The sequence below is a fragment of the Oncorhynchus tshawytscha genome, linkage group LG03 (assembly GCF_018296145.1).
Source record: "Oncorhynchus tshawytscha isolate Ot180627B linkage group LG03, Otsh_v2.0, whole genome shotgun sequence".
Classification (NCBI taxonomy): Eukaryota; Metazoa; Chordata; class Actinopteri; order Salmoniformes; family Salmonidae; genus Oncorhynchus; species Oncorhynchus tshawytscha.
The window spans coordinates 45,651,372-45,672,969 of record NC_056431.1 but is presented as its reverse complement, the minus strand read 5'-3'; the positions used below and the strand labels follow the sequence as shown (position 1 = coordinate 45,672,969).

At 44.6% G+C, this 21,598-nt stretch overlaps 1 protein-coding gene across 4 annotated transcripts in view; it reads right to left on the bottom strand.

Annotated features, from left to right (window-relative positions):
* The window catches only part of uggt2 (UDP-glucose glycoprotein glucosyltransferase 2), a 45,420-nt gene that overhangs the window by 2,942 nt on the left and 20,880 nt on the right, over positions 1–21,598 (bottom strand). The window contains exons 22-38 of one of the 4 annotated variants that reach the window (XM_024405772.1): positions 20,889–21,098; positions 17,036–17,167; positions 16,028–16,158; positions 15,380–15,475; positions 15,076–15,178; positions 13,987–14,066; positions 12,443–12,632; positions 12,179–12,337; positions 11,866–11,951; positions 7,988–8,072; positions 6,569–6,651; positions 6,336–6,419; positions 4,254–4,358; positions 4,006–4,090; positions 3,220–3,402; positions 2,907–3,067; positions 53–167 (exon numbers count right to left, since the gene is read on the bottom strand). In XM_024405772.1, the coding sequence (XP_024261540.1) occupies positions 53–167; positions 2,907–3,067; positions 3,220–3,402; positions 4,006–4,090; positions 4,254–4,358; positions 6,336–6,419; positions 6,569–6,651; positions 7,988–8,072; positions 11,866–11,951; positions 12,179–12,337; positions 12,443–12,632; positions 13,987–14,066; positions 15,076–15,178; positions 15,380–15,475; positions 16,028–16,158; positions 17,036–17,167; positions 20,889–21,098 (2,088 nt within the window). Of the gene's footprint in view, positions 1–52; positions 168–2,906; positions 3,068–3,219; positions 3,403–4,005; positions 4,091–4,253; positions 4,359–6,215; positions 6,240–6,335; positions 6,420–6,568; positions 6,652–7,987; positions 8,073–11,865; positions 11,952–12,178; positions 12,338–12,442; positions 12,633–13,986; positions 14,067–15,075; positions 15,179–15,379; positions 15,476–16,027; positions 16,159–17,035; positions 17,168–20,888; positions 21,099–21,598 lie in introns of all 4 variants that reach the window. The other 3 variants (XM_024405780.1, XM_024405786.1, XM_024405792.1) reach the window with 3 other exon arrangements.

The following is a 21,598-nucleotide window of genomic DNA, read 5'->3' as shown; positions in this document are numbered from 1 at the left end:
AGTAGTTGTCCTGCCATTGAGACAGAGAGAAATGTGTGATGTCCCCTCTCACCTGGTCCAGGTTGGACAGACTGTTGGGGTCCTGGCTCAGGGCTTGGTACTGGCCACGCAGTCGGTCTCCTGCTGCTATCTTGCGGAACTTCTTCAGATCTACCACATACAGAGCACTGGACAGAGAGAGAGAGAGGAGACGTTTATGAAACAGTCAAAATGCTTTGAAATGGATGACCCACCAAGAGGGAAATACTGCTATCATAAACCAAAGCTAAATGTCCCAGTCATCCACATTTCTAAGTGTATCTAGTGTAGCATGTTAACATACACAAAGGTGCCACGTACAGTGGCAAGAAAAAGTATGTGAACCCTTTGGAATTACTTGGGTTTTCTGCATAAATTGGTCATCAAATTCGATCGGATCTTCATCTAAGTCACAACAATAGACAAACATAGAAAACTAATAACACACAAATGATTGTATTCTTCTTGTCTATATTGAATACATAATTTAAACATTCAGTCTAGGTTGGAAAAAGTGTGTGGCTAATGACTTCAATACAAGCTAATTGGAGTCAGGAGTCAGCTAACCTGGATTCCAATCAATGAGATGAGATTGGAGATGCTGGTTAGAGCTTCCTTGCCCCATAAAAAACACTCACAAAAAGCATTACCTGATGAGAACCATGCCTCGAACAAAAGAGATCTCAGAAGACCTAAGATCAATAATTGTTGACTTGCATAAAGCTGGAAAGGGTTACAAAAGTATCTCTAAAAGCCTTGATGTTCATCAGTCCACAGTAAGACAAATTGTCTATAAATGGAGAAAGTTCAGCACTGTTGCTACTCTCCCTAGGAGTGGCCTTCGTGCAAAGATGACTGCAAGAGCACAGCGCAGAATACTTAATGAGGTTAAGAAGAATCCTAGAGTGTCAGCTAAAGACTTACAGAAATCTCTGGGACATGCTATCATCTCTGTTGACGAGTCTACGATACTTAAAACACTAAACAAGACTGTTGTTCATGGGACGACACCACGGAAGAAGCCACTGCTGTCAAAAAAAACATTGCTGCAAGTCTGAAGTTTGCAAAAGTGCACCTGTGAGTTCCACAGTGCAAGTGACAAAATATTCTGTGGACAGATGACAGTAAAGTTGAGTCGTTGGGAAGGAACACACAACATGATGTGTGGAGAATAAAAGGCACAGCACACCAACATCAAAACCTCATCCCAACTGTTAAGAATGGTGGAAGTTGGGTGAAGTTGGGTGATGCAACAGGACAACAACCCAAAACACAGAAGTAAATAAACAAAAGAATGGCTTCAACAGAAGAAAATACGCCTTCTGGAGTGGCCCAGTCAGTCCTGACCTCAACCCGATTGAGATGCTGTGGCATGACCTCAAGAGAGCAGTTCACACCAGACATCTCAAGAATATAGCTGAACTGAAACAGTTTTGTAAAGAGGAATGGTCCAGAATTCCTCCTTTCCCTTGTGCAGGTCTGATCTGCAACTACAGAAGACGTTTGGTTGAGGTTATTGCTGCCAAAGAGGGTCAACCAATTATTACATCTAAGGGTTCACATACTTTTCCCACCCTGTACTGTGAATGTTTACACGGTGTAATTGTTTGTGTGTTATTATTTTAAGCACACTGTTTGTCTACTTCTGTGACCTAGATGAAGATCAAATGTTATGATCAATTTATGCAGAAATCCAGGTATTCCCAAAGGGTTCACAAACTTTTTCTTGCCACTGTACTTAATGTGCCATGACTCCCATCACAGATCATGACAGTCTAAATTAAATCGGACTCATACAGGAGAATTTACTGGCATTTCAACAAGCTGTGTGGTTTGATTCATGTCACACCCTGTCCACCCTGCCTGGCTGCGGTTGGCCCCATGCAGCTGTGCAGCCCGCTGGAATCCAATACAAATGTTCCTGATTCGCTGGCGGCCTTTGTTCCAGCTAGCTAGCCTCCCAGGCAGTGGACTCCTGCTCTGACCCTGGCCCAGTGGATAGAGCATCTTGCTGGGGAGCTTAATCTGTTCAGCTGGCTGGCTGAATTAAGCCACTTCAAAATGGGCCACCAGCACCCCCACACTCCCAACAAGGAACCAGTGCACTAGTCCCTTTACCACGCCTAGTTATTCATATATAGCAATGCAGATACAGGGCCGTAAACATTGAAGCTGAAGTAAAGCTATTTCCTCACTTCTGGAAGTAACGGTCTCTTCAATGTGGTGTTCCACATACATATTGTATGGCTTTCATGGTTTAGTCTCACAGAGTGCAAGGAATAACACAACATGTTAATGAAGACCAACCCCAAGCAGCGAACAGAGGTGCGATACTGTAGTTGTGATACAAATATTCCCGTCTGCGTGAGAGAGAAAGGGAATGTTTTATCAGAGGAGAAAATTTATCGATGCAGAGAGGGTAGCATCCTGCTGCATCTTCCTCACCCACTGTTCCCTCTGAGAACCATGTTATGCCTCGTTGTGAAGGACAGGAAATAAATCGATGAGCGTTTCTGTATGAACCGCCAACAGCCGACTCAAAGGAGTCACTGTCAAATAGTGAACGTTAATGTTTTCAAATGTATGCATTTATTCTGCTGAATACATTGAGAGGGAACACATTTTCCTTCAATTGTATTTTCCTTCATATCTTCTGTGAATAACTTAAATTAAATATCAATACAATGACAGTGGATCGGCCTTAGCAAAGGAAAAGAAACAGGAGGATACCATAACTGTCAAGCTTGTATGAATTAGCAAAGAATATGTGTTTACTACGCAATAGTAACATTGTAAATATGCACTTCCAGTGGCTGGTGGACATTAATGGCATACACAGCGCTACAAATCAAAACGTCAAACTGTGTAGGTATTGTAGCGGGGTTTACCTAATGTGGTATCTCCTGTTCCCCAGATGTGAGGCCCAGTAGCCAGTCTTCCAGAAGCGGTAGCCCTCCATCTCCTTCCGACTGTCACAGAAGGGAGTGTACCCATAGGGGGCGCCCTCCAGGTTCAAATCCCTCAGCTCCTTCAGATCGGCCCTAACTATCTGCGAGGACCAGGAACAACGGTAAATCAGCACCACGGACAGCACTAAAACCGTACGGTTGCCTTGCACAAATCCTGCAGGTCCACTTCTAGATGATTTACTATTTTTTATTATGGGTATGCATTTGGTTTTGTAAGAGCGGTATCAGTTACCTGGTCAGCATCCACAAAGATGATTTTGTCCACAGCCAGGGGGAAGAGGACATCCAGGAAGAGGATCTTGTAACCCCAGATGATCCTCTGTTTCTCAGTCTGCTGGTGGAGCCAGCGGGGCCATTTGTACTGGACCAGCTCATACTGGAAACCATAGGCCTCAGCCATGTAAGGTATGGACTCCTAAAGACATATAAAACCTCATTATAATGAGAGGAAAAATAGATCGCGCCCAGGCAGAAAACAATGATTTTTTTCTCTCTTTAGGTTTATGAGAAAATGTACAATATGTCCTGACATTTGGTCTTAGGAAATAATTATTGTGAGAAACTGACTAAAATACATAAAAAACAGCTGCAATATTTTGAACACTTGATCAGTGTAAATATATAGACACTGAGCACTTGGTAATGCACATTTCACAGATCAAGCAGAACGCCCTTGAGGCATAAAATAGTCGCATAAAAATATTTCATAAATAGTGAAACATTCCAAATGCAGAACATTTTCATGATACTCGCCCTTTCCTGTGGCTCGTTTGACTATTTTAGATACATATGATGTAGCTTAGTAGGTGTTCATGTATATGGACTCATCCCTATAGTGGGAAGAACAGATAGATAAAAAGAGCACAATCACAAAGGAGAAGGCCTCCCGCAGTTCCTTTCATCCCTCAACACAAACAAATCTATTTCTCCCAGGGGTCGCGCTGCAGCGAGGAGAAAGTTATCACGACAATGCAGGAAGGCAGAAAGTTTGTGTGGAGTCAAGCCGTGAGGCGGTTACCTTGAAGGACGGAGAGAGGTAATTCTTGAGGAACCAAAACTTCACAGGGGTTTTGGTGTGCTGGAGGACGGACAGCATCATTATTCTGGAACAGGAGGAGAGAGAGGGAGAGAAAGAAAGAGAACGAGAGGGAGGGAGGGAGAGAGGGAGTAAGTCTCAGAGGATGAGGGCTAAGAAAAGGCAAGAAGCGCGTGGGGCCTCCAGACCAGCAGTGTATGTCTCTGTGTGTGTCTGTGTGGGCGTCTCACCTCAGGAAGCGCTCGTATAGATGGCCTGAGGCCACAGAGAAGATGTTGAGCACATCTTCCCTGTTCTTCTCTCCGTCCTCTGAACTGGACCCACCACCTGCGATGCTACAAAGGACCATAGGTGTTACATAAGCCGGATTGAAGTAGACTGCTCAGTAACCTCCTCAGACAAACACTACTACCTCAGTCATAATACACCACATCCGTAACAGAGATGATTCTCCAACCATAAATCCCTTATATTTACACTTGAGTAGTGTTTACTTGTGCGACAGAATGACAAAAGATCCTGACACCCCTCTGGTAGACCTAGATCAGTTGTTACTGTCGGTCTACAGCAGAAAGTGCCACTGCTCTCCTGCTGGCTCTCCTCCAGAATAATCAACTGATTACAGCAGAGACACAATAAAAAGGCAGCTGTAATTTTTATGGGGCCCCTTCTGTTTTCCTCCACAAATATCAAATAAAGAACAGATAATGAAATAGACTCTCGCAACACCTCCAGAGCACGAGCTCCTCTCTATCCCCACACGGCTGCTAATGGCAGATGTTTTTGGACTCAGTCATGAGATTGGTGAACCCTCTGGGATAGTCAGGTGTATTGACTGAATGGATATATTGTGGACATGGCATGTGAACGGAGTATTTGAGACGCGTTCAAGCCCCAGAAGCTGGGCAGGAAGTGCTGTATCCAGGTTCTAATCATTTTCCAATCCAAATCTAGCCTACACTGATCTGATAGTGTGTAGTATAAAAACAGTAGTATAAACAAAATGAAATCATTAACTTGTGTAAGCACTGTAAAAACAAACAGTAAAAAAAAGATGCCTTGAACTAAGATTAAAGGTAGGAATACAGGCAAGTGTTTATCAAACCAGGCACTGTCCAAACTCATAAGATCATGCAGGGCACATTTGGAGGAAACCAATCAGGGCTTGTGCTTGGGGCAGTGATGTCTGCAGTCAAACTGTGTGTCCTTCTCTGTAACAGACTGCTGATGAGGGGAGTCTCTCCTCCCACACTCAATCAGCAGTGCAAAGAAAGGCCCAGAGGCTCCAGCGCACAGAATTGAAGAGGGAAAGAAAGTCTCTCTGCCCTCACACACACAATACTGTAGCAAACCCTCCCTCCCTCCCTCCCTCCCTCCCTCCCTCCCTCCCTCCCTCCCTCCCTCCCTCCCCTCCCTCCCTCCTCCCTCCCTCCCTCCCTCCATGTCATACAAGGCTAAAGCCTGCCTCTCTTCCATCTCTCTATGTCTCATACAAGAGCCAGCCTCATAGTGTTACTGTAAGCCCCACCAATGCACTGCTGCTTGCCCTGGTGAGCTGGCTGCTGGGCCATCACCGCTGTGGTCCGGAGGATGCCTTGTGCCTGGCCTGGCTAAGCCTGTCATTATGGAGGGGGCGAGGGCTGAGGGGCGCGAGGCGGCCTCCATTGTGAGGGCCAGATAATGCCATCTGCAGTGCTCCACTCCAGCGGGACCCCAGATAAGCAGCTTTAGGTTTTCAGCTTTTCAGGTGAGGGCCGGTTTGGCCGACATGCACCAGATAATCCAGACCTCTGGAAGGACCCAACCCTCAGAGTACTCTCCGGCTGTCCTCAGCCCGAGTACAATTACAGAGGAACTCCAGAGCTGGATTGTAACTCTCCACATTTCAGTTCCTACTACAGCCACAACAATGTCAGTTTACTGTGTGGGCAGTTCTAGCAGCATTTCTCTACGTCAAAGCATATTATTTTCATGAGAAAATGTTCAATAAAATAAGGGTTTATACCAGTGACTTGAAGTTCAATGTGACAGTAAGAAAATAACCAATGTCCAAAGAATATATTCAAAAATAAAGCATAAATATCATTAGGAACTGAGCCTGGGAAGCAACCAATATTTATTTACAAGACACTTCTATGTTAATCAATATGGTAAACAGACAGGTTAAGTAGTTGCAGCAATACACGTCCTACCTTTTCTCAAAAGTGCTCCACACACTTCACACAGCAAGCATTAGGTGAGGAGACAGATCACACAGTTAGGGTGTGTCAATGGAAACACAACATGCTACACACACACACATACACACATACCTAGGTCTACAGTAGCACATTTTTTTGGCAATAGATTTTACAGAGTAATATCTCAGCCTGGCTCCGAGGGCACCATCTCTCCTGCTGAAACCGCAGCATTATTAGTGTCCATAGATAGTGGATCAACTCGCCCACAAATCAATGCTCTTACCACCATTCTATTGATGTAACTTGATCGAATGAAGTCTATGTAACATATAGCTACTGCATGTGAGAATGCGCCACACTCTTACCTAGCGATGGAGTCCCATATTCCCTTGTTCTCTGTGGCTTCACTTAGGAGGTCCTCGCTGATTCTGTCAGACTTTTTCTGAACCTACAGTGGGGAATTAGACAGAGGCACGCTGTTTATTTTTTTTCATTTCTCTCTGAAGCTGGGAAGTACACTTGAATCCATGCAATATCCTTAGATTAGGAGATGACACATTACACTAAGACAAATGGGTGAATATCTCCAAACTACACTGTCTTGGAGTGTGTGCCTGTGTTCGAGCTACACTACATGAACAAAAGTACGTGGACAGCTGTTCGTCGAACATCTCATTCCAAAATCATGGGCATTATTATGGACTTGGTCCCCGCTTTGCTGCTATAACAGCCTCCATTCTTCTGGGAAGGCTTTCCACTAGATGTTGGAACATTGCTGCGGGGGACTTGCATCCATTCATCCACAAGAGCATTAGTGAGGTCGTGCACTGATGTTGGGCGATTAGGCCTGGCTCGCAGTCGCCGTACCAATTCATCCCATAGGTGTTGATGGGGTTGAGGTCAGGGCTCTGTGCAGGCCATTCAAGTTCTTCCACACCAATCTCGACACACTATTTCTGTATGGACCTTGCTTTGTGCACAGGGGCATTGTCATGCTGAAACAGGAATGGGCCTTACCTAAACTTTTGCCACAAAGTTGGAAGCACAGAATCATCTAGGTCATTGTATGCTGTAGTGTTAAGATTTCCCTTCACTAGCCCCAGAACATTATTCCTCCTCCACCAAACTTTACAGTTGGCACTATGCATTGGGGCAGGTAGCGTATTCCTGGCATTCACCAAATCCAAATTAGTCCGTCGGACTGCCAGGTGGTGAAGTGTGATTCATCACTCCAGAGAACGTGTTTCCACTGCTCCAGAGCCCATTGTGCGTGGTGATCCACGGCTGCTTGGCCATGGAAAATCATTTCATGAAGCTCCCGACAAACAGTTCTTGTGCTGACGTTGCTTCCAGAGGCAGTTTGGATCTCGGTAGTGACTGTTGCAATCGAGGACCGACGATTTTTACGAGCTACGCGTTTCAGCACTCGCCAACCCCGTTCTGTGAGCTTGTGTGGCCTACCACTTCGCAGCTGAGCGGTTGTTGCTCCTAGACATTTCCACTTCACAATAACAGCACTTACAGTTGACCGGGGCAGCTCTAGCAGGGCAGACATTTTATAAACTGACTTGTTGGAAAGGTGGCATTTCTATGACAGTGCCACGTTGAAAGTCATCAGTAAGGCCATTCTACTGGCAATGTTTGTCTTTGGAGATTGCATGGCTGTGTGCTTGAATTTATACACCTGTCAACAATAGGTGTGGCTAAAATAGCCAAATCCTCTCATTTGAAGGAGTGTCCACATACCTTTGTATTTATAGTGTATGTGGTTAGAGAATACATACCCTGACTTTGATGATCTTGCTATGGAAGCTGTTCAGCACAACTTTAACGTCACCAGAATCAGCGGGAGAATCAGTCCCATCATGCCTGTCAGAGAGACAACAATTAGGGGGAAATAGCTGTAATAGTATATAGTTATAACATGGACATAGTATTCCCAGAACAGCATTTGCCTCTCCCTCTATACCCTGTGAAAGTAATCACCTCTTCCGCTTTACTTCCAGATCATGTCCCCTGATCTTCGTGAAAACGCGGCCATTTAAGATGTATATAGCTACAGTACCAGTCAAAAGTCTGGACACGCCTACTCATTCAAGGGTTTTTCTTTATTTGTACTATTTTCTACATTGTCCAGTAGAATAATAGTGAAGACATCAAAACTATGAAATAACACAATGGAATGTAGTAACCAAAAAATGGTTAAACAAATCAAAATATATTTTAAATTTGAGATTCTTCAAAGTAGCCACCCTTTGCCTTGATGACAGCTCTGCACACTCTTGGCATTCTCTCAACCAGCTTCATGAGGTAGTTACCTGGAATGCATTTCAATTAACAGGTGTGCCTTGATAAAAGTTAATTTGTGGAATACCTTTCCTTCTTATTGCGTTTGAGCCAATCAGTTGTGTTGTGACAAGGTAAGGTTGGTATACAGAAGATATCCCTATTTGGTAGAAGACCAAGTTCATATTATGGCAAGAACAGCTCTAATAAGCAAAGAGAAACGACAGTCCATCATTACTTTAAGACATGAAAGTCAGTCAATCCGGAAAATTTCAAGAACTTTGAAAGTTTCTTCAAGTGCAGTCGCATAAACCATCAAGTGCTATGATGAAACTGGCTCTCATGGGAACCGCCACAGGACAGGAAGTGCCAGAGTTACCTCTGCTGAAGAGGATAAGTTCATTAAAGTTACCAGCCTCAGAAATGGGCAATTAACTGCACCTCAGATTGCAGTTCAAGTAACAGACACATCTCAACATCAACTTTTCAGATGAGACTGCGTGAATCAGGCCTTCATGGTCAAATTGCTGCAAGGAAAACACTACTAAAGGACACCAATAAGAAGAGACTTGCTTGGGCCAAGAAACACAAGCAATAGACATTAGACCGGTGGAAATTTGTCCTTTGGTCTGATGAGTCCATATTTGAGATTTTTGGTTCTAACTGCTGTGTCTTTGTGAGACACAGAGTAGGTGAATGGATGATCTCCGCATGTGTGGTTCCCACCGTGAAGCATGGAGGAGGTGTGGGGGTGACACTGCCTGTGATTTATTTTGAATTCAAGTCACACAAGTCACACTTAACCATCACTGCATTCTGCAGTGATATGCAATCCCATCTGGTTTGAGCTTAGTGGGATGATCATTTGTTTTCAACTTGACAATGACCCAAAATACACCTCCAGGCTGTGTAAGGGCTATTTGACCAAGGAGAGTGAAGGAGTGCTGCATCAGATGACCTGTCCTACACAATCACCCGACCTCAACCCAATTGAAATGGTTTGGGATGAGTTGGACTGCAGAGTGAAGGAAAAGCAGCCAACAAGTGCTCAGCATATGTGGGAACTCCTTCAAGACTGTTGTAAAAGCATTCCTCGTGAAGCTGGTTGAGAGAATGCCAATAGTGTGCAAAGCTGTCATCAAGGCAAAGGGTGCCTATTTTGAAGAATCTAAAATATATATACACTTTTTTGGTTACTACATGATTCCATATGTGTCATTACATAGTTTTGATGTCTTCACTATTATTCTACAATGTAGAAAATAGTCAAAATAAAGGAAACCCCTTTGAATGAGTTGGTGTCCAAACTTTTGACTGGTACTGTATATAAAATTATATTTGAGTTTGTGGATGAATTTACACCTGCGTTTTATGACGATTTTGCCCTGAAGACCACTGCACTATGTTTTTGCCCATTGAATACCATTCAAACAGTCTAGGAAAAAAATAAAAGGCTGCTTCCTGGAAAACAACGCGTCACTTGCGTAGCGTATTGAGCTCAATATATCCACACACACGTAGGCCACCAGCTAACATGTGTCATTAACTGTGAAGAAGCCCACAGCACGAGTGTCCCACACCCAGCCAAACCCATCAATCTAGAGGGAGGGGGAAAAAACACAAGGACAACAACAAAGGTTATGCTCAGGAAGAAAACACGCGGTGAGAGAAAAGCACTGGGGACCACTGACAAGGCATACATTGACAGACAACAGAATGATGCATGCAAACAGGCCTTTCTGGGAACTCCGCCAAGGTCTCGCTCTGATCATATTAATCCCCCCCTACTCGTCATTCAACATCCCCTTTATTCCATTTTATCGGTCGTTACTTTCCAACCGTGCTTTCTGTTTTATCCATTGACACATTCTTTATGCGGAAACACCTGTAGTGTCAATGGCGTGGCCACTGGACTTTGGCTGTGATTGTTTTAAGATGACCCAGTGTTCTGGTCTTAACACTTGTGCAGTGGAGTGTCTCTGTGGGGTAAGTAAACATTAGACACCTCAGGTCTGAGGGTTAGAACGCCACTGAACAACCCGCAGCCAGAGATGATCAATAGGCTGTGGCTCAGCAAACCATCATCACTTCAGCGCTTACTAAAGGCAGAGAATTAACCGTATCACCATGATAAATGTCAGCCCTCATTGGGCACAAAGTGCATTTTCCCCAGTCGGAAAGTGCTGTTTGGTTTGGACTGGTCCACTGTCGCCTCCGCCGAGGCCATTAGGGGCTGTGGTGGGAAAAGCGCAAGAGATCAATTTGTATCCGGGGACAGCTGGGCATCTCATTCATTGCTGTCAGGGCCAGTACGCTACAGGAGAGGGCACGGCGTTGGGACTCGCAGTGAACAGACACTCCCACTCGGCTCCGATCGGCCCCCCTAACCAGAGCAGAGCGCCATTAACCGCAAGAATAATGGCGCTGCCAAGGTGAAAAATGACATCACCTTTTAGCTTCACCTGGAGGATTGGGGAATAACTCTTGTTGTCTGATATGATTGTGGTGGAATCCAGGGCTGGAGATGTCCTAAATCTTCCCTGTGTGGAGATGAATGGGTGGGTAATACCTGGGAGACCCAATGTACTGTACATACGGATCCACGGATGGAATCATGGAATTGTCCAATCATATTCTCTAGGATTTCCATGCACAGTACTGCAAGTGGTGTCATGAGTGATACATTCATGAGGGTTTTAATAAGATTCATTTGGTCATTAGGTTGATGTGTTTTTAAGACATCGGATAGATAAATGCATGGAATTTCAAAAAGGTTTGACCAAGCCGCAACCCTAGAGAGGAATGTCTAAAACCGACTACATTTAATATGCATGTACATCATGGGATATATTAAAACAGCAACGCCGCCTGTATTAGCAGCAATCCACACCCACGCCCTTCCTAGCAGCCAGGAAAATATTGTGCTGCTGATTTTCCTGGGTTTAGAGAAGATGGCAGGTGAACGGCTGAATCATCCCTCCACCCGGTCTTCCCTCTAATAGCATCCCTCCCTCCCTCCTCCCTCCCTCCTCCCACCCATGTCTGTCTCCGAGGCCATACGCACACAGCACAACTCCCTGCGCTCATCAAAACCTTGAGCTGCAACAAAGTCAGCAGCTCCCTGCGTTACCATAGCGATGTGCTTGGTACCTCCAGCAAGCAGTTACTGAGGTAAAAAAAAAAAAACTCGGATGTTGTACAGATGGAGACAGTTAATTACCAGCAGGCTCTGCATGCGTTCACACAAATTACTAACTTCTATCTGGAATGCAGTGATATGATGAGAGAGAAAACTGTGGTGGCACACTGGCAGATTCAAAGGAAAATGAATGCAAAATCAACTAAAATATTGATTCCGTAGACTCACTATACTCACGCTAGAATTTGATAGATATCCTCTGACCTCCCCTCCCGTAGCTTCAAGATCCAGGCTCCAGGATTGGCTTTCAACTGGAAGTATCCCTATTGACAACATGGGTTAAGATAACATCAGAGAATGATCTGAGATCCATTTATTTTAATTCCTTGAGTCCATTATCAGAAGCATAGCTGTACACAGTTCTGCAAACTGTCCTCCATATGAGCACCAAACACTTCATAACAATACCATTCAAATTCCTATTTGAGCCATCATGAAACGTGGAGCCAAGATGGCGCCCATTCAACTATTACCACTGAGTGATTCTCACCAGGTTGGCCATGACAATGGTGTCCTGCATGAGGGGGTCCTGGCTCATGCCCAGGGTGAACTGCAGGCCACGGGGGGGCTGGCCCGTAGACAGGTCAAAGCAGTGGCCCTCCAGCAGCAGGTGCTCCAGCTCGTACTCTGCAGTCACTACACCTTTCACCTGAACAGAGATTAAAAGGTCAGAGGGTTAAGGAGGAGTCATGTCTCTTCATTGGTTTGTTCTGGTTTGGGTTTTGTTCAGATACCCATTAGCCTAGCTCAGTACCTCCTGTAGGTGGATGTTGTCCAGATCATAGGGGCTCCTGACAGCCTCCACCATCCAGCTCTCTGGGGTGATCATGTTGAGGGTGAGGAGGGGCGACTCAGGGAGCTCCAAGAAGTGAGCCACTGGTCCTGCAGACACCGTTTCATTGGCCAGGAAAGACACATCCGACTCCAACACAAAACGGTAGAAGCTAAAGAGAGAAGAGTTAAGTGAGGAGTGACAGAAGTCGATCGGTTCTCACCTACAACTGTGAGTGTTAACGATTATCATGATTAGGTCATTGGAGACGGATGGAACACAACTGAGTAGCTTCTGTTAGCTATCGACAGACATGTTGTACACTATTTCACTTTCTAGGGAAGAGAGTCATTCTACTGTGACCGCTGAGGATACAGTGTCTTTAACAGGGAGGTATCTGAAACCGTATCGGCCAATAATAGGAACGTATACCCCAGATATAGAGTGTATTCTACTTCAATGGTATCAGTCAGCCAGAGTTTTCACATAGGTTATTGTCTGCTAATCTTTATGCTAATTGCTTTTCTTCAATCTGCCCTCTGACACAGTGAAGTCGTAATGAGTAAAGATAACGCGACAGACAATCAATACTACTAACACCTTCTCTCTGTATTTAAAACTGCCATCCGATCCCAGAGGCTAAAGGATCCTCACATTTCCTCCCGAGAAGATTTTTCAAAAGTTAATTTCAGTTGCAGCAGCTTGCCTTGCTGCTGGGGAGAGTTAGAGAGAGGAGCGCTTTGACTCCAGGGTGGAAGAGAGCGAGAAAGCTGGTGCATATGAAGTTAGGGGGAAAGAAGGGACAGAGGATTAAATTACTGAGCCATAACCAAGTCTCCAGAGGAAACTCTCTCTCTCCCCCTATCTTTATTGGATTGGTCACAATTTGGAAGAGTGAACCAATTCTAGACAGAGAGAAAAGTCAGAAAGAGCTGAAGAAAGCAGCCAACTGAACTGATATCCTCCTCGCCATCACCCTCAAGCCATGAAAGTCTTGGAAGACATTACAATGTGCTCGCAATGGCAACGGATGGGATGCACCGGTACTCGCCAGTAGCAAAGTATCACAAATAGTGAGCGAAAGAGTTAGCATCCCTCAGTCGCCTGCTGGGGCGTTGTAGTTGGAATGAGTCTTGCAGTCTAAACTGCCTTATTATTCATTGTTGCTTATTCTCCTAAACCCACAAATGAAGTAAACACTTACACACGGATACCATCAAATATCGTTCCTGTCAAGAAAGAAACTCCACTCAATTGCACCTATGTGATCAAGAGAATGCATCTACCTTAAACCTCCATGTACTACCATATGTGTTCAGGGGAGGCCCAGAGCAATAAGGTGGTGTTATTAAACAGATAGTATCTGTGGGGCAGTCTCAGAGGTCCTGGGTGGTCACACACACACACACACACACACACACACACACACACACACACACACACACACACACACACACACACACACACACACACACACTACAGTACTTGGGCAGGCAGTTTAATTAGGAGCAGAGGAGGAAGCTTACCTCTTGAGGGGCATATCGGACAGCTTGGCCCGGCAGTTCATAAACACCTGCAGTTTCACATTGACCACTTGACTGAGCACCTGCAAGAGGGGAGTGGGCAGCCCGACCCAGTTAGCGTACACAGCGAAATAAACCACACTCAGCAGGCAGGATAAACCTACACGCTCAAAGTTCTACCGGGAAGCTCAAAGTCTGCTGTCCACCTCTACTCAGCTACTGTATACTGCTGTGAAAACCTGAAGGAACTAGCTAACACAAGACATAGTTTCTCCTTAATAAACACAGTGACTAGTGCTCAGGTTGACAGAAAGACTCAAACAGAGGTGAGGGCATAAGAACAGTGTGTCCGACTGCGTACAGCTGGTTCTCTCCTGTGTTTCCCAGCCGTGCCTGGCTGCCTGCAGCTGATTGAGTGGCAGGGTGATCACTTCCGCATCACAGCAGACTGAAACACACTCTCCTGGCCACCGTGACACACTCCACATCACACCAGAAGTGGCTGCTCAGGAAGTGATAGCAAGGTGACTCATAGAATTCACCTCAGTCATATAACAGGCAGGCAGGCAGCTGATGTACAGAGGGCAGCCAGTGGGTTTGTGTCCGTGAATCATCATCAGACTGAATAAGCAGGCAGCTCCAAATAACAGCGTCCTTTCCTTTTCCCGGAGGAACTCAGAGCTGTACATTTCACACTGTGCAGCAAAAATAACTGGCAAATATCTGTCAAGTTGGATAATTAGCATGGAGTAGCCCTCGCAGAGCAATAGAGTTATCTCTGAATCTATTTACAACAATCCATTTAGGGAAAGTCACATTTCATGAATGATGAAATTGTAAAGAATTGAAAATGTACCTTTTCAGCCAGCCTATATAAAATTAAGAACAGTGTGATTGCAGAGAATGAAAAGTAATAACATCAGTTATGGGTTTGAAAACATTTTCGATTCAGCCTGCACTTTCACACTTGCCCTTGTCGGAGGCTGTCAATATCTCTGTAGCCTTCCTGCAAATTAAACCTAATGTTGAACGTCCTTGACGTAGTCATAATTAACTATGGGTGACAGAGGGAAAAGGGGAGTGCTGCTTTACAATCAACAGCGGTGACATCTTCTGGGCATCCCGGGTCACGGGGTCCACGATGGCCACCACGTCGTAGAACACCTCGTCTTCCCGAGGGGCGAAATGGAGCACGCTGGGGAGGACGAAAAGGCAGTGTCAACACTCAGCCACACGTCGGCAATACGGCTCTACTTCCACGAAGCACTCTCCCTATTACGACAGCAAAATGATAGAACTAGCAATTTCCCGACCCATTACGACAAAAGGAAAGCCCGTTGAAGCTGAAGGTGCAGTAGAGGGAGACATAGTGGCGAGTGAGAATGCTATCCTTCACCTGTGCTCATCTTTGACGAAGCGGAAGTCTCTCCTGCCCTCTCCTTTGGGGGCAGCGGCGAGAAGGGCATCCACTTTCATGACTAGATCGCTGGCTCTGGGGGGCAGAGGAGGACAAGCGTTATTCCATCACTTATTGATGACGCTTATTATGGTGGTCAGAGAGAGAAGCCAGAGGACGCATCCCAAATGGCACCCTATTCCTTTTTTAGTGCACTACTTTTGACCAGGGTCCATAGGGGTAATAGGGTGCACTATGTGGTAATAGGGTACCTTTTGGAACACAGCCAGAGACATCTGTCCTCGGCTCAGAGTTGTGACTTCAATATTGTTCAAATGAATAATATGGCTCGAGACAGATCCTTAAATATTCAAAAATGGACAATTCTCCACATAAAAAAAACTGTTTTTCCAAAAACAGTAGTCTTTTTTTGTAGAGAAATAGTAGTGTGGCTCTAGGGGTTATGTGAAGTGATTTGGAAACTGATGAAACGAAGACTTTCATCATAGGATATGAGAAGTGATTTTCACTTGACTTTCATCATAAAAGTAGGATTTGTGTAGCAGTGTCCATCACCTACGGTGAAGTACAGGGCACTGCTACCGACAGTGAGTCCAAACAGAGAAAGAGAGATGTTCACAAACGTACTGCTTTCCCTTGCTTCCCATCTGCTTGATTCTAGCTTTGACTTTCTCGGCTGTGGTGCTCAGCGTAATCTTCTCTAACAAATGGAAATCCTCCACGTTGAATTCCTCCTCATCTTCAAATGGCCCCAGGATCTAGCATGGAGAGAAGAGAATACAATCATGGAGGCATTCAATGTTTTCAGAGGGATGGAACCGGGACGTGCCACACAGAGCAAACAACCCTCAGAAATAAAATCCTGTCACAATTTTCACTAATAGAATGCGTTCCTCAACAATGTCAAAGTTCAACAATGTGCTCTGATGTACCTGTTTATAGACACTGAATGTTGTACAGAGCAGCCATCTAAAATAAATAACTTGTGTAAAGGGGGGTATTTCATCTCTTCCCGCCATATGGTCACTGTTCCAGGGCTACTGCCTCTCCATTTTCCCTTTCTATTTTAAAGAGGAGAGAGAGCATCCCCTACCCTGCCGGACAGACTGCAGAGGAATGGAAAATTATATTAATTGTTACAGCCATCTCAGGGTCTGGCCCCTTCATCCTTCGCTGTCAGCACTGCTGCTGCTACCAAGACATCAGTCATCAGCTCTGCTCTATGATAACACACAGACGCGCACACAAACACACACTCTCACACGCTGCAGCCCTCTGTGCCACCTGTGACCTCTGGGAAACAGAGGTCATGCTGACTGGACAGTCTAGAGGAGCTCTGTGAAACACCAGAGAATAATACTCCCCTGCTACAGCAGCTTACTGTGGAATAACCCGCTCATCTCATCTCCCCCTGACAACACCGACAGCGCTTACTTTACCGAAAGGTCAACGTGCTCTACTACCTCTCCCGACTGACAGTAATCCACGGTTGATATAATTCTTTGTTATGATGTTTAGTATGACTCAGTAAAGTAGGGCTGAGTTCATATATTCCCTATTGTGTTAATGTCACTGCAGTGAACAGAATCACTAGAACACTGGTAAAGCAGGGACTGTAGAGTCCTGTCCACTCACCCTGCCGTTGCTGACCACAGCCCTTTGTCCAGTGTGCAGCTTCAGGACATCTCTGCAGAACAGCTGCTGACTGCGGATGAAATCCACCTCCATGGTGTTGAACTTCTTCTCAAAGGCGTCCGCGTCCATGCCCTGCAGTGGAGGAAAAGAAACACGGCACACTGTTGGTCTAAGCAGATATGTTGAGTGCAATCGTACTGTACATGCCTGAAGACCGGGTGATATATGATCTGATAGGCCTCCTGAAGGACATCGCTCCCATTCCAGTCCACTCAAAACAAAGTCTGAATCGTATTGATGTAACGTAGGATCCATGCCGGGCTACAAATCACTTTGTTATTGACAAATCGTTGAAGTCCAGAGCAATCACTGCTCCGCTTTTAAACATAAATATTTCATAGTCAGAGCCGGCTGAGCTAATAGCAATGCACATGCTGGGAGGAAAAAAAAATCAGAAGAGAGATTAATCAATTTGTAATTAATCTAACACAATTTTAATTAAACATTGGCCATTTTGTCCATAACAAATCAGCCACCAGAGAGAGTGTTCAGTTTGCAGAGTCAGGTTATTAGTTTCTCAAACAATTTTTTCGCCCCCAAGGAGAACAGGTGAAATACCAATAATGTCAGCCCCAACTCTGTCAGCAAGTCTGTCTGGCAGCCAGTAATAACATCATATCCCCAGCTCTCTGGATCCCAAACCCCAACCCACAGAGCTCCACACACAGCGCCACTGCTGATATTTCCATCACTATTCCTCCCTCCCTCCTTCCTCTAACGAGGGCAGAAATTGAAGGCCGGGCTGCTGTGGTAACTCTCCCAGCCTCTCTGTGTTAAGGCCCCTGGCTGAAACTCACTAGACTCACCAGGATGGCTGTTGTCACTGGTGAGAGTGAGAAACTGTCAGTTGATTGGCTGGTCGATCCCCGAGAGGGAGGTTTGCTATGAGTCTGCCAGTGTGTATGAATCCTATACCGTAATAGACAGACAGAGCAGGATGAACACCTGTGGTTGCAGAGATGGCTGAGAGGAGAGTAGAGGAGGGGAGAAGAGACGTGGTCAGGCTTGATCAGGCACATGGCTGAACCACACGGGCACGAAGACCAGGCAACAGCTCAGCCACCACGGTCTCTCTGGGGATGGGGTATCCAAAGGACACTGGTAGTTCAGTATTCAGCACGTGGAGCTTGTGCGCACTACTTACGCTCTGACTGATCAAGTGTAACTGACAGTGAGTAGGTCTATGCATCCCCTGTCTGGAAGCTGTCAGGCATGCTCAATATTTATACTACCACATAATATTCAGGGTGTGGAGAAATGAGAAGAGGTGCTCAACCGTCACCAGTCCTGTGGCACAGGGTCTCACAGAGAGAACAGTGGAGATGAGTCTCCAGTCATTTGGCAGTAGCTAATAATTTAAGGGTTCCATGTAAAAATCTATGAGACAACTACAGTGCCTTCAGAAAGTATTCATACCCCTTGACTTAATTCCATGTTTTGTTGGGTTACAGCCTGATTTCAAAACAGATTCAATGTCTTCTAACACCTACACACAATAACCCATAATGACAAAGTGAAAACAAATATGTTTTTAGAAATGATTGCTAAATTATTGAAAATGAAATATAGAAATATCTCATTTACATAAGTATTCACACCCCTGAGTCAATACATGTTACAATCCCCTTTGGCAGCGCTTACAGCTGTGAGTCTTTCTGGGTAGGTCTCGAAGAGCTTTGCACAATTGGATTGTACAATATTTGCACATTATTATTTTTTTTTAATTCTTCAAGCTCTGTCAAGTTAGATGTTGATCATTGCTAGACAGCACTTTTCAAGTCTTGCCATAGATTTTCAAGCCGGTTTAAGTTTAAACGGTAACTCCCTAGTCCTTTCCGATGACAAGCATACCCATAAAATGATGCAGCCACCACCATGCTAGAAAATACAGTATGTAGAGTGGAACTATGTGAAGTGTAGTGCTGGATTTGACACAAACATAACGTTTGCTATTCAGGACATAAAAGTAATTCCTTTGCAGTTTTAATTTAGTGCCTGATTGCAAACAGGATGCAAGTTTTGGAATATTTTTTATTCTGTACAGACGTCCTTCTTTTCACTCTGTCAATTAGGTTAGTATTGTGGAGTAACTACAATGTTGTTGATCCATCCTCAGTGTTCTCCTATCACAGCCATTAACTGTTTTAAAGTCACCATTGGCCTCATGGTGAAATCCCTGAGCGGTTTCCTTCCACTCCGGCAACTGAGTTAGGAAGGACACCTGTATCTTTGTAGTGACTGGGTGTGACTGTGTCACGTTCTGACCATCGTTCGTATGTGTTTTCCTTGTTTTAGTGTTGGTCAGGACGTGAGCTGGGTGGGCATTCTATGTTGTGTGTCTGGTTTGTCTATTTCTATGTTTGGCCTGATATGGTCCTCAATCAGAGGCAGGTGTTAGTCATTGTCTCTGATTGGGAACCATATTTAGGTAGCCTGTTTTGTGTTGGGTTTTGGTGGGTGATTGTTCCTGTCTCTGTGTTTTGCACCAGATAGGGCTGTTTTTGGTTTTCCACGTTTATTGTTTTTGTAGTGTTCGTGTTTATCTTTTTTTATTAAACATGAATCAATATAACCACGCTGCGTTTTGGTCCGCCTCTCCTTCACCACAGGAAAACCCTTACAGACTGGGTGATACACCATCCAAAGTGTAATTAATAACATCACCATGTTCAAAGGGATATTTTAATGTCTGCTTTTTTTGCGAGACATTGGAAAACCTCCCTGGTCTTTGTGGTTGAATCTGTGATTGAAATTCACTGCTCGACTGATGGACCTTACAGATAATTATATGTGTGAGGTACAGAGATGAGGTAGTCATTCAAAAGTCACAAGCTATTATTGCACACAGAGTAAGTCCATGCAACTTACTATGTGACTCGTTAAGAAAATGTTTTCTCCTGATCTTATCTAGGCGTGCCATAACAAAAGGTTTGAATACTTATTGACTGAAAACATTTCAGATTTTCATTTGTCATTTGTCATTGACACAATCTAAATGTAAAAATTTTTAAATTCAGGCTGTAACACAAACATGTGAAAAAAGTCAAGGGGTATGAATACTTTCGGAAGGCACTGTATTGTCTATGTGAGGGGGGGAAAGGCACCTCTCTCGCTATTCAAGTTAAGTAAGAGTCTTTTGATGCACCTGTGCGTCAATCTAAGTAAGATTTTTTTAAATCCCCATCAAAATCTGTCAGTTTGAGCTAGAGATAGGACTACCTGTTTTTTTTGCATGGGTTGCATCTCAATCTACTCTATGGTGGCCTTCCATATCTGCGGTGGAAGGTGGTCGAGCTACAGGTGTTTGTCAGATCACGAGACATGCCAAAAACCAGTCTTCTCAAGAAAAAGCCTGTAGCGTCCAAATGGTTTGGCCTACAAACTGATATGACCACGACGGTGTTCTCAGTTTTGCTCTACGACCCCCACAAGGGACTCATCTGAAAATAACCTGGTACCGGTTTAAAAAGATGAATGGAAGTATGGAGGTCATTTTGTGCAAACAAAAAAAGGGGGTTAAATGTGTCAAAAAAATATATATATATTATCAGACCTTTCAGACACTTCAAAACCTTATTCCTTATGATTTATTTTTTACTTTCTGTTTTATCATTTATGAATGTGTTATTCACTGTGTTTCTATGGGATAAAGTAGTAATGGTCAAATTATATATTTTATTTAAAAAATGTTTAATATTTTCTGGTATAGACCTACAGGGGTCCTATGTTGGTTTAGAAGAACCTCCTTCCTGGTCACACAATCGTCAAATTCAGTTTTTCATCCCCAGTTTACCTTCACCAGTAGGTTCTTCATCTTGGTTCCTTGTTGAAGGAGCTGGACAGTTTCCTCTTTAAGGATTTTCTGCACAAACTCCACTGCGGCCTTGTTCTTCTGGGTGAGCAGGGCGGCCCACACTGCCCTGTAGAGCACAGTGCTGTCCTCGCTGGGCGCACCGCCGCTGGGATTATCAATCACCCCCACACGCACACCAGCACTGGCCCTCTGCACACACACACACACACACACACACACACACACACACACAAGGTTAGAGAGCACTCAGACTAGCATTGATTTACTATACACTTCTATTTACAGAGTGAAGGTGTCGAGAAAGGGGTGGAAAATGTTAATTTAATTAATATAACCTTCAAGGTTTATTCTCTTTTTTGTAAATACAACACACAATATCCACTTGTTTAACTGCTGTAATGTTCATCCTTCTCTCATTGTCTGCACAATGAGAGCTTTCACATCTGCTCACAGCATTATGTCAAGCTTAAAGTTCCAGTGTAGTCAAAAACGTGATTTGCCTGTGTTTTCTAGACACTCACCGGACCATTAATTACACCCATCTAGTACCGGTCGGACCCCCTTTGTCACTAGAACATCAGAACATCGGGCCGAAGGTTTCGGAAACGTTCCACAGGGATTTTGGTTCATGCTGACGCTACGACATCACACAGTTGCTACATATTGGGGCGGTTCATACATGATACAAA